The 13366-nt window shown below is 39.4% G+C and overlaps 2 protein-coding genes across 4 annotated transcripts in view; one reads left to right on the plus strand and one right to left on the minus strand.

The window, feature by feature from the left end:
• The window catches only part of LOC127858366 (zeta-crystallin-like), a 306504-nt gene that overhangs the window by 179808 nt on the left and 113330 nt on the right, over positions 1 to 13366 (plus strand). The window lies entirely within an intron of this gene.
• The window catches only part of LOC127858358 (uncharacterized), a 37082-nt gene continuing 25394 nt past the window's right edge, over positions 1679 to 13366 (minus strand). For all 3 annotated transcript variants that reach the window (XM_052395421.1, XM_052395422.1, XM_052395424.1), the window contains one exon: positions 1679 to 6521. In XM_052395421.1, coding sequence (XP_052251381.1) covers positions 4633 to 6521 — 1889 coding nt within the window. In that variant the 3' untranslated portion in view covers positions 1679 to 4632. The remainder of the gene's footprint in view (positions 6522 to 13366) is intronic.

A 13366-nucleotide genomic window follows, 5' to 3' on the forward strand; every position in this document is an offset into this window, starting at 1 on the left:
TAAGTTCTCACTTATATACTGATATTTTGTTCTAAAAAAATATACGATTATTTAAGTTCTCAAAAACCTACGATCACTTAAGTTCTTAATTACATAAACGGTCATAAATTTCTCAATTATTCACATTCGAAAAGTTCTAAATTATAAACGGTCTTTTAAGTTCTCGATTATTTCAGGTCATTAAGTTCTCAATTATTTACGGTCATTTAAGTTCCCAATTATTTACGGTCATTTAAGTTTGCAGTTATTAAAGGTCATTTAGTTCTCAAGTATTAACGGTCATTTAAGTTCCCAATTATTTACGGTCATTTAAGTTCTCGATAATTTACGGTCATTTAAGTTTTTGATAAGTTCCGATTTTATCCATGGGAATCATAGATGTGTTATAAATGTGTCTTTAGATACAACATAGGTGGTAGACATTGAGCGATAAAATGCAATACTAATATGTTAAACGAATAACTCGATGTCAATCCATATACAACAGCGTTTCAATTTATTTTAAATACTTTTCTGTGGTTAACAGGGAAATATCAGTTATTTACAAACGAGTATTCGCCTTATCAAAAAATATCCCGCATACAAATGCAAGATAACAGAAAAAGTTATCGATCCAGTTCGTTTTTTATTGTTTTTGTACTAAAAAATTTAACGCTTTCATAAATAAATTAAAGTTGTAACGGCAGTTAACAAGAGTTACGCGGTCGGAGACAAATGCCCCCCCCCCCAAACAGGGCTTTGAACTAGTGACCCAAATTGTCAATACGAGCCAACTACTGTCCAAGGCGAATGCACATGTGGAGTTTTAAGCCATTCAGTCCATTTGTTGACGAGTTATTGATCGGAAACGATTTTCACACTTATTGTGCCAGTGAGCTTGACCTTTGACCAAGTGACCCCAATTTTAAAGGGTTCATCTACTTTCCATGGCAAATGGGCATGGGAAGTATCAAGCCAATCGGTCAATTGGTTGACAAGTTATTGATCAGAAACGATTTTGACACTTTTTCAGACAGTGACTTTGATCTTTGAGCTAGTGGCCCCAATTGTTGTAGGGGTCATCTACAGTTCAAGGCCAATACACATGTGAAGTATCAAGCCAATCGGTCAAATATTTACGAGTTATTGATCGGAAACAATTATACACTTATTGTGACAGTGACCTTGACCTTTGAGCTAGTGACTCAAATTTCAATAGAGGTTATCTACTGTCCAAGGCAAAGGCACATGTGAAGTATCAAGCCAATCCGTATATCCGTTGACGAGTTATTGATCATAAACGATGTTCACGCTTATTAAGACATTGACCTTGACCTTTGACCTAGTGACCCGAATTTCAATAGGAATCATCTACTTTCCAAGGCCAATGCACATGTGAAGTACTAAGCCAATCGGTCAATTCGTTGACGAGTTATTGATCGGAAATGATTTACACACTTATTAAGACAGTGTCATTGACTTTTGCCCTAGTGACCCCAATTTCAAGAGGAGTCATCTACTGTCCAAGACCAATACACATGTAAAGTTTCAAGCCAATCGGTCAATCCATTGACGAGTTATTGATCGGAAACGAACTGGTCTACCGACAGACCGACAGACAGACAGACTGACCGACATCCAGCAAAACAATATACCCCCTCTTCTTCGAAAGGGGGCATAATAAAAAGTAACGAAATAGTTTGTTTTCGGTCAATATCAATTTTTATTCAACCGTGATCATATATAATTACTATTTTTAATAGAATCATCATTATTCGAGTCTGGCCACCTATGGTCGAATTAATTAGTCATTTTAATAACACCACTGTTCTACACGACTCGTCATATACGAATTTCGTTCTGGGAAAACTAGGCTAAATGCATGAGCATTAAGTGTATCACAGCTTGGTCTGTGCAGTCCGCACGGTCTAATCAGGAACAGCGTGTTTCTTTTTATGGAATGTCTCTTCTAACCTAAAATACACTTTATGCGTAAAGTGTCTCCATGATTAGCTAATCTGTGACGACACTACGCAGATGCGTTAAGCCCAGTTCTCCTAGAACAAGTCTCATATGGCGACCGTGATCTGTGTTAAAATATCAGCAATATCACAGGAAGTCGGAGATTAAAGTAGCGAAATTAGAAAATAATTTACAAGTATCTTACACTGTGATTAAATAATTATAATATTTGTTGTGCAACAGTCCACATTAAAAAAAACACACATACAATTAGTTAAATCTTTTATTTTAATTTTACGGCGCTGGATGATTTCTTTGCGTTTGATTGTGTCCGTATTTTTCATATCGCATGCGTTTTTCTACTGTTTTGTATCCTCTGCATATTCTACTTCTGTAAATAAACATGCGAAAACTACTTACACTATTTTCATTATTCTGCAAAGAATCTAAATTAAACAAACACCAATTGCAGTAGAGAGTGCAATGTTTATATTAACTTCCAAGTATAAAGGGTTTGTAACTTCTGCACTTGCTGTTGTTTTTTTTTTCATGTTATATACATGTTTATACTGTGTTTATTGCTAATTATATGTTGTTTGTAATAAAGTTGTGTTTGACATCGTCTGCATCGTTTAATTCTCTAAAGAAATATGGTTTAAACAATTGCAACTTGTTTCGATGTATGTGATATTTCACTTTTTGAAAGTAATATTATGTATTTAATGTATATTGTATGCACAAACATCTTTAAAAACAATTTAAGATTAAGATATGAAGATAGCTCATTCATAAATATCCGGTATTTGAGTAAGGCACAGATGTTTTGATTGTGAAGATAATACTTTATTCGTTGAGGTACATATGTTTTAAATGTGCACAACGGTGTTATTAATACAAAATACAAAAATCTATATTAATTACATATGATCCTATACGACACAAAGGCAACAATCAAACATAAAAAGAAATAACCAAGCGTCGTGAAAATAACGATAAAATGAGTATTCAGACTAATTTTAACAAATCAATTTTTGTTTGTATTCCTTTGTTGTAAAACCACACTCACATTTTTTTTAACATACAGACTAGTTATTAATGTATGAATTTTCGTTCTTTAAATAAAACCCAGATATATAACACTCTTACACGTTTAAGTTTCTTACAATGTTTGACAACAGGTTAATGTTTTTTTCCCATATATATGGGTTTTCAATCTTTATCTATATTGAATGCGTGTTATCGTATCCGCTTAAGCCAACGTAAATCGTTATATTGTAGTTGATATTTGGTGAACATTTTTTAACAAGTGAAATATATACAAACAAACTTAATAATGATATCATATATATCCAGAAAATATTATAAACAAATCACCGTTTACAATCATAAACAGAAATTCTCGTGTGTAGGCTGTTCGTTTTTACCACGGAATAAACAATGTTGGCATTGCATCGGAAGTCACCAATAACGAATGCGATATGGGTAACTGGAATAAGGCGACAGTTTGAATTTCCTACGTTTATTTCGACTTCTACACACAGCACAAGACCACATCACAATTGTTTTTTTGTCAGTTGAAACTAAATAACTGCTTTATTTCAAATTTATAGACACAACCGACGTGTACGGATGCACAAAAACACAGCAAAAACACACATGAATATATTTGGGGTCACCGCCTCTGAACGCTGAATGCACACCCGGTTGTATGGAGTCCAAACCGTATAATGCTTAGCCGTTTGTAAGGAGTCCATACCGTATAATGCAAATCCGTTTGTAAGAAATCCAAACCGTATAATGCAAACCCGGTTGTAAGGATTCCAAACCGTATAATGCAAATCCGTTTGTAAGGAATCCAAACCTGATATTTGGCTCAGGGTCACCGCCAAAACATATGTTTATAAAGATAAGACATGCGTAACAAAAATATAGATAGGTATTCTAGTCAAGAATACAATATATAATTATATACTATTATAGACTTATTTTAGTACCTGAAAATAATCTGAAACTAAATGAAAACTATGCACCTTTTTCTTGTTGTATCTAAACAATAAACACACACACACACATGTATATATATGTGTGTGTGTGTACAACAATATGTGGTTACTGTTATCTGTAATGACAAACATTAAGATCAACATGACACGCAATTATATGATTTAACCTAAGGCAACAAGCGTTTGGAATTCTATAGTCAATAAGGGATCAAATGTATTGGATATTCTGCAATATTCATGGCTATAGAAACTTTTTTAACCAGTTCTGGAATATGTTCACAAGATTTACATATATATATATGTGCTTTAACGCGAACTAGAAACAACGCATACAAATAATTTGCTTCGCACATAAATATTGCAGAAAAAAACAGTACATGATAGCCATTATTGGCTATGAAACGAAACTGCGTGGCGTATTGGAATTTGTGGTGTTTGTATACTTTAAATACTTTTACAAAATTGTCATGCATTTCATCAAACATTTTCAATTTATAACATTTACACACCAATAACACGTCACAAAAATGTTAAGATTATTTAAACTTGTTGAATTAATGTTTGACAATGCCTACTGTCAATGTATGCTATCCAAGAGAGATATATCATTCGAATTTAAAATGTTCGGGACATAATAAATACAATTTTACTTGTTATAACACGTGTTGCAGTCGCATTTATCGACGATTCATGAGTTTGAGGATGGAGTAATCAGAAATCGCATTGCAATTCGATTAATGATTCCATTGCTGATTTCGGCGGTTGCGGGAACGAAGCTTTTATATGCAACATCGTTAACATTATCATCATCCGTATTATCGTCTTGTACACCACCAATGCCACGTACGGACCAAGGAGATGCGGCATCATACTCACAAATATTGGCTTTACGTCTCCGGTGTAATATTCGGAATCGTTTCACGGCAATATGATTCAGAGTCCCAAGTTCTTGTTGGATTGAAATGTATTCCTCTGGTGGAATTAATTTTACACGGACATCTTTGAAAGAAGCGCAACCGAATTCCAGCTTACACTCAACTGTACGAGTACACGCAGACAGTTTGCCCACAAGTTCGTGTAATTCCGATGGAAGCAATGTCACGCAGTAGATATTTAAATACTTCAATAATTGAGGTAGCTTTATATCGATATATGTCCACAAAAATATCGAAAGCTTTTCAAGCTGTGTAAGCGATGACAGTGACGGTGCTATCGTCTCTGCATGCTTAACATTCAAATATCCGTGCCGACCACTCAAAATCAGACTCTTGATATTTAGACCATGGAGAGCCTTCCATAGACCGGGACTGTCATCATCCACTTCAATTCTAAGCGTGTCAAGATGAGTGAGCGATGAAAGTGACCGGTACATCGAGTATGCACAATTTATGTTTAAACCTCCATATCCACCACTCAGACTAAGGCTCTTGATATACAGACCACGGAGAGCCTCCCACAGACCGGGACTGTAATCCCGCACGCCAATACTAAGCGTGTCTAGGTGAGTGAGCGATAAAAGTGGCTGGGACATCGAGTCTGCATTATGTACTTTTAAATATCTATACTGATCACTCAGACTAAGGCTCAGCCTCTTGATATTCAGACCACGGAGAGCCTCCCAAAAACCGGGACTGTCATCATCCACTTCAATACTAAGCGTCTCAAGATGAGTGAGCGATGAAAGTGACTGGGACATCGAGTCTGCATACTTCACGTTTAAACCTCCATACACACCACTCAGACTCAGACTCAGACTTTTGATATTCAGACCACGGAGAGCATTCCACAGACCGGGACTGTCATCATCCACTTTAATACTAAGCGTGTCCAGATGAGTGAGCGATAAAAGTGACTGGGACATCGAGTCTGCATATTTTATGTTTAAATCGTCATACCCATCACTCAGACTCAGACTCAGACTCTTGATATTCAGACCACGGAGAGCCTCCCACAGACCGGGACTGTCATCATCCGTTTTAATCCTAAGCGTGTCCAGATGAGTGAGCGAAGAAAGTGACTGGGACATCGAGTCAGCCATATGTACGTTTAAATATATAAATCCATACTGACCACTCAGAATAAGGCTCAGGTTTTTGATATTTAGACCACGGAGAGCCTCCCACAAACGGGGACTGTAATAATCCATTTTAATACTAAGCGTGTCCAGATGAGTGAGCGATAAAAGTGACTGGGATATCGAGTCTGCATAATTTATTTTACTTATTTGCAGACTAAGGCTCTTTATATTCAGACCATGGAGAACCTCGCATAGATCTTCGCACTCTTGAAAACAAGAATATCTAATGTATTCTAATGTATTCTTCAAAAACGATAATTTTGCGGAATGAATATATGTACCTTGACAACTGACCCCCGTCAGTTTACACACAGCATTATGCTCGAGTGTCAGTAATGCGCTGAACAGACTGCGTAGCCAGGTAGACGAACATGTAATAAATTCCAATGATATGTTTTCTATGCAAGGCAGCACTGGTAGAGGATATGCACATTGGGCTGGATTTGCGCTGTTTAGTACAATACACACCGGAAGTGTCGGTGACACCGAACTCGACGAATCTGTAAACATTCACTTACATTTATAACAGTTTCTAACATATTAACTACGGTAACAAGTGTTAACGTGGGTAATAATTTTGATAACTTTAAAACGTTTGAACATATTCCCATACAAAAATACAATACATTGTGAAGTATTACTTAATACTTTTACATTTGCAATCAGTGCATAAGTATTATATGCGTGTTGTTTATATTTCTTATCACATTTTCCTTCCCGTGTATATACTTGTAATTGTTTGATCAGTATTTGAAAACGAAGTATTGTTGCGAGTCGGCCTTGACCTTCGCCTTCAGGGGCGACTGGTCTTTGTCAGGCTTGGCCTTCGCCTTCAGGGGTGACTGGCCTTCGTCATCCGTTAGTACTTTTTGGTGATTGTGAATTGTTTCCTTGTGTAATTATGAGATAGTGAGTGATTGCTGTTGTTAATGACTCCAACTTAAAGGATTAAAGACGACAAAGAGTTTGAAAACAGTTAAGATATTTTTTGTAGAAAACTCGTTAAGATATGGCGATAATAGTATAATAAAACGTTTACACAGTTTAGTGAAGTGTAGCCTATCAAAACGTACTATTATCGAAAAGAGACTAACTGGCTCAAAGTGCGTTACAGAAAGTATGATCAAATATATTCAATTCATTAAAGTATATTATAAAATATTTATTTACTTAATATTGTTTATATTACTATCCATAAGTTACTAATTAAATAATAAGTTTGAAATATGCGCACCTTTTTGCTAAGTTTTAATTTAGAAGTTCTTGTTTAAAAAAAACGAGATGGAGTTCAGGCTCTTTTAGAAATGTTCCAGTCCCGAATGAACGCGCTCGGGCTATTTATACTCGTCATGGTGCCACATTGTGGCATGCCACATGCCACACACCCCAATGTGGCACCACATTGTGTCGTGCCACAATTTTTGTGGGACGCCACAGCTCCTGTGGCATGACGAAGCAAATCGATACTAATGTTGCAGCTAGGTGCGCGTCGTTTACAATAGCATTTCAAAGGCCAATGTATTATTTTCTCGTAAAAACAACATGCTTACAAATAAATGGGTTCAAATTACACATGATAAGTTAATTTAGCGTTTTGAAGACGAACCTCAACTCGTTTTCGGGAGAAAAACATACTCTCGCTACTTAGCCGATATTGACAGTTAAAACAAGATGGCTGCCACGTAAATGTTGGAAAGAACGCTAAGACAATATTAACAAATTACATCATCGCAAAGTATTTAAAATGAACCCTACTGCGCTGTTATGTAGATAGGTATACATTGTGTTGAAAAACACTAACATTTTACAACAAAATCGTCCATGAGTTTGGAATCGAGCGTAACATAGCTCAAGAAAAATGCATGGATACGAAGATCCATTACATAGCTTAAAGTTATATGATAGTGGAAATTCAACAGGTAAACCTAAATATAACTGGCAAACATATGCATTAAGTATGTTGTTTCGTGATTATTTAGAAACGACTACATAATTCTTGTGATTCAGCCAGTGCAAACCAACAGAGGTAAGTATAAAAGACTCAACAACAGTGTCAACTCAAGTCAATACAAGGTAGATATCAAACAATTTAGTGTACTCATACACATGACTAGATATCAACAAACATTTAAACTTTAAAATAATACCAGATTTGATACATATTTGACAATTTCCAACCAATTGGAGTTCTTCAGTTGATAAATGTTAAGAATACTTTAGATCTTTAAGCATAGCTGACTATAAGGTAATAATGAATGATAAGCCCATACATGTGGCAAGGTGTGAAAAATGAATAATTTTAATTAAGCTAATGGAAATGACTATTCTTAATGGTTACTTATTATTTATAATACTGATGATGATAGTATAAGGCAAAATTTATCTCCTACAATTATAATTTATCTTCTAAAATTATTGTTTTCTTTGTCTTCGAGAAGGCGCTGCCTCTTCGGTGCAGTCTCCTCCGGCCTGCCCCGTGGTCTTGAGTCTGCGGCGATGCGCCCTACTGCTCTTTCGATTCTGTCCATGGTCGAGGTCATCCTGGTCAAGCCACGATCGACATCCCTTATGCCCCTGGTGTTCCGGTCGATTGCCTCAGCCACTTTCGCAAACCAGGCCTCAAGGATGGAAGCGATGGCGTTGAATAGCAGTGTCTGGTTTGCCTCTGATGGCCTCACATCGTCAGTCTGCACGCCAACTTATGTGATGTTTCTGGTTTCAGGCGGTGATGAAGGAAAAGCCGTATCATCATCAAGGAAGAGGGTGTCAGCAAAATGGAATCCTGGCGAAACCTGTCTAAGTGTCGGCCCAGCAACAGGTGTGCGCAACACCTTTACAGGTGTGTGCAACACCTCAGCCGTGGATGTGGCTCAATACGCGTCTGCGGAGCTGTTCGGCTTTGGTGCACGGGCGTTTAGAGTCATAGAGCTGGTGGTGCTGGCTGGAGAGTTTATAATGACGGGTGGTCTCGACAGTTGTGGTGGTTGGTCTACAGCAGGAGAGTTGAAGGCAATCGCAGATGGTCTCAACGGTTGTTGTGGTTGTGCAACAGCTGCGCTCGACGTCTGGCGATGTGTCCCGCTGGAAAGCAGATTGCCCATCCCGGGGTTACAGGGGTCGTATTCCTGCACCTTTTTATGAAAAGATAACTGGGTCAGGACTTCCGGCGTGACTTTTATTGTGACTAGACCATCGTTTTTTTTTCTTCTTCGTGGTCACTCATCAAGGAGTCGGAGATCATGATCACTCGATGGTCCGTCTCATATTGGGTCGCCTCCCTGAAGTCCGTTCCTTCTGAAACAGGCTTTGGATTGGCGTCTGGTCGTTGTTGTTGCCAGCTAGCGCCGTGTGTTTTGTGTAGTTTGTCACATGTTTTTGTAGGGCTTCCTTTGTGGTGCACCTAAACATGCACAGCGTGCAATAGAACGGGCAATCGTCGAGGGCCACGTGGTGCTTGTAAATGTGATCAATCATTCTATACTTCTATGTGACATGTAGGTTTCCCTTTTTTGCGCAGTGCAGGCAGGTGAACTGGCGTCTTTTGGTCCTACGAGCCTCCATTGTTCCCTGGAAATACACAAGAAGTAATCGGTTTTGAAGACTGGCTCCACAAGCAATACGCCACTACCATCAACGTGACCATATCGTCATTAATGCCAAAAGAGGGAGGGTTTGGGAATCAAAGGTGAGCGGGTAGTTGAAAAAATGTTAGCTTTTGTTGGAGCCTTGTGCGTGAGGAATTGGTGATGTGATGAGGTCTGGAGTTAATAATCTCGTCATGACTATGTACTTTATTATGTTATGTTTAATTATGCTTGCGAATGAGTGTTGCTTTGCGAAACCAAATGGTTCGCCGCTTTAATCAACCAGGTTGGCCTCTTATTTCCTTCATATTTCTTTAACTTGTCATGGTGAGCCATCTGTGACCCACCTTTTCCATTCAGCAGTATTTTGTAGGTGACAGGAGACTTCTTTTCCACCACTAAATATGGCCCATTGAATGCCTTTTTGAGCTTCTGCATCACACCCACCTTTCGTGATTCATGCAGAAGCCATACGGCATCACCCACATTGTATGTATGAAATACTGTTTCGACATCATATGCATCTTTGCTACGTTTTGCATTTGCCTTCATGTGCTTACGGGCAATTTCATGTGCCTTTTGCAGGTGTGCTCGGATAGAACTGACATATTTCGCGTCTGATGTTTGCTCTTTGCCCTTATCCATAAACCAGATCAGCAGGTACCCTCACCTCTCTCTCAAGACACATCAGATTTGGCGAAAGACCGGTGGCTTCGTGTGGCGTTGATCTGTAGGCCACTGCCAGACATCCCAGGTATAAATCCCATTCGTCTCGGTTAACCAGGTAAGCCTTAATCATTTTGACCAGTGTTCTATTGACACGCTCAGTTTGACCATTCCCTTTTGGATTTCTTGGAGTAGTGCGCGTTTTCCTTATTTCGAAGAGCTTGCACAAGGCTTGAAAAATGGCACTCTCGAAGGTTGACCCCATGTCTGTGTGAATTGACAACGGTGCACCCCATCTGGCTATAAACTCGTTTGCGATTTTTAAAGCGCAGTCATTGGCGCTCAGTGTCGGTACAGCAATTACTTCTACATATTTGGTGAAATGGTCTGTAGCCACCATAATGTATCGGGTACCCCGCTCTGTTACTGGCAATGGTCCCAAAAAATCAATTGCTAAGGTGTCCCATGGTGCGCCGCTTGGTAAATGACCCATCGGAGCTTTTGCTTTCTTCTGTGGTTTCTTGTCGCATGCACAGGTATCACAAGCTTTGATGTATAATTTCAGGTCTTCCTTCAGATTAAACCAGAAGAACTGGTGCAATATTTTTGTAGGGGTTTCTTGATTCCGAGGTGCCCAGATATTACATTGTCATGTGCCAACCGCATCAACTCTTGCTTCAACTAAACTGGGACTATAATTTGAGTATATTGTCCTGTCCCGTTCTGTTTCTTACACCGCTTACATAGCACCCCATCTTCAAGATACAGTTGTTCCCAGAGGGTCCAGTAAAATCTGGCAGCAGCACTTTCCCTTGCCATGTCACCAGCTGTTGGTCTCTCCCCTTTGATTTGTGCTTGTTTAATGATTTGGATGTCAGGATCCCTGTCTTGTATTTTGGACATTTCTTCTGGGGTAAATTGTTGGAACCAGGGTTTAACTGTACTTCTAGTGTCCACGGTCCTTAATTTTCTGGTTTCCTTTTCAGCAAGCTGGGCCACCAAATCTTCAGACTTCATCATTTCTGCTCTTCGTTGACACTTCGAGCATGGACCACAGGGTAGAGGTTCACTGGTATCATTCTTGTCACATTCACAGTCTCCTTGTTACCTCACACCTTGACAAGGCGTCGCAGTGTGGCTGATGTTTACCAGGTCTGTATTCAATCGAAAAATGGAATGCTGCTAATATTTCAATCCATCTGGCTATCTTTCCATTCGGCTCTTTCATACTAAACAACCACACAAGAGCCTGGTGATCTGATCTTACTATGAATTGTCTGCCCATCAAATACTGCCGGAAATACTGAACAAAGAACACAACGACAAGAAGCTCTCTTTCAATTACACAGTAGTTTCTTTCAGCCTTGTTCAAACCACGGCTGGCATATGCTATCACCCGTTCCTTATTGTCTTGCATCTGAGACAGGACCGCTCCAATTCCAACACCTGACGCGTCAACGTCAAGATAGAAGGTACCTTCATCGTTAAAAGGGTAGCTCATTACATTGGGACTTGTAAGTTGCCCTTTCAGTGCCTCAAATGTTTCTTGACAAGCCTCTGTCCATGCAAATAGGACATCTTTACGTGTCAGGTCTGTCATTGGTTTGGCAATTTTTGCGAAGTTTTTCACAAAACGACGGTAATATGATGCTGTTGCGACAAATTGCTTCACCTGCTTTTGGTTAACAGGTTGTGGCCAGGAAAGCATTTTGGATACATTCACTGGGTTTGGCCGAACACCGTCCTTGGAGACCACGTGCCCAAAGAAAACGACTTCAGTCTTTAGATGGTGACATTTGTCATGACTTAGTTTCAAGCCGGCCTCTACTATCCTTTCCAAGACCACATAAACCCTCTCAATGTTTTGCTGAAATGTCATTGCATAGACAATAATGTCATCCACATATATAAGACATGTTTGCCATTGCAGACCCTGAAGTACGAGCTCCATCGTTCGCTGAAAAGTGCTGCCACTGTTGTTTAGTCCGAAGGGCATACGCGTCATTTCATAGAGTCCGTACTTGCAGGTAAATGCTGTCTTCGGGATATCCTCACTTTTCACAGGTATTTGAAAATACCCGCTTGTTAGGTCGAAACTGATAAAGTAAGCAGAGCCTGCAATTGCATCAAGACAAATTTGAGTCCTTGGCAAAGGGAACCCATCAGGTTTGACCACCGCATTGAGCTTTCTGTAGTCTACACAGGGTCTGACAGCTCCAGACTTTTTCCTCACAAAGACATTTGGGCTGGTCCATGGAGACGTGCTTTTCTGTATAACCCCCTTTTTCAGAAGATCATCTATTGCAGATTTCTCCTCTTCTTCGAATGCGAGTGGCACGCGTCGTGGCCTCTGCTTGATCGGCTAAGCATCTCCAGTGTCAATTGAGTGTTCCGCAACATTGGTAAGGCCTACATCCCATTCGTTCTTCGAAAATGCCCCACCAAATTTGCATAGAAGAGCTGCGACAGTACGCTGTTTTTGTTCTTGGCTCTGGCCATCAACAGATTTTTCAGAAAGGTCTTTTAGGTGATCCGGTATTGGTTGATCCATATACTGATGCAGTTTTGTTTGCGTGCTGCTTACCTCAGAAACTTTTCTCAATTTACCATGTTTTTGCTTTACTTTTTTCAGGTTCTTCTTCAGCGATGACGCTTACAATTCTTTCAATCAGCTCCGCTCTACCGACATCAGATCAGCATTCTGCCTCAAGGTAACTTCAACATCCATCGGGTTCAAGACCCTGACCTTGCATGTCGATAGTGTATTGATATCAACAAGGGTGGAAGCCATGATCAACTGATATTTGTCCTTAAAATTATTGCTAGGCTCCACTATGTATTCCGCAGCCATTAAGCAATCGTCTGATTCTTCTCTGTCTATGTAAACGTCCAACAGTGCTTCCGTTAATCCGCCACTGTCACTCTTCTGCATTTGCCTCTACCCACTTGAACAACCGGGATCTCCTTACCATATAACACGATCTTATTTTGGCTTACAATGATGTCAGCCGGTCCCTGACCGCTACCCATCAGTATATCATATCCAAGTAGGGCTTCATCCTCGATGTCTGCCACATCACTTCTTTGATAAGTTT

This window comes from Dreissena polymorpha, chromosome 14 (assembly GCF_020536995.1).
Source record: "Dreissena polymorpha isolate Duluth1 chromosome 14, UMN_Dpol_1.0, whole genome shotgun sequence".
NCBI classification, from domain to species: Eukaryota; Metazoa; Mollusca; class Bivalvia; order Myida; family Dreissenidae; genus Dreissena; species Dreissena polymorpha.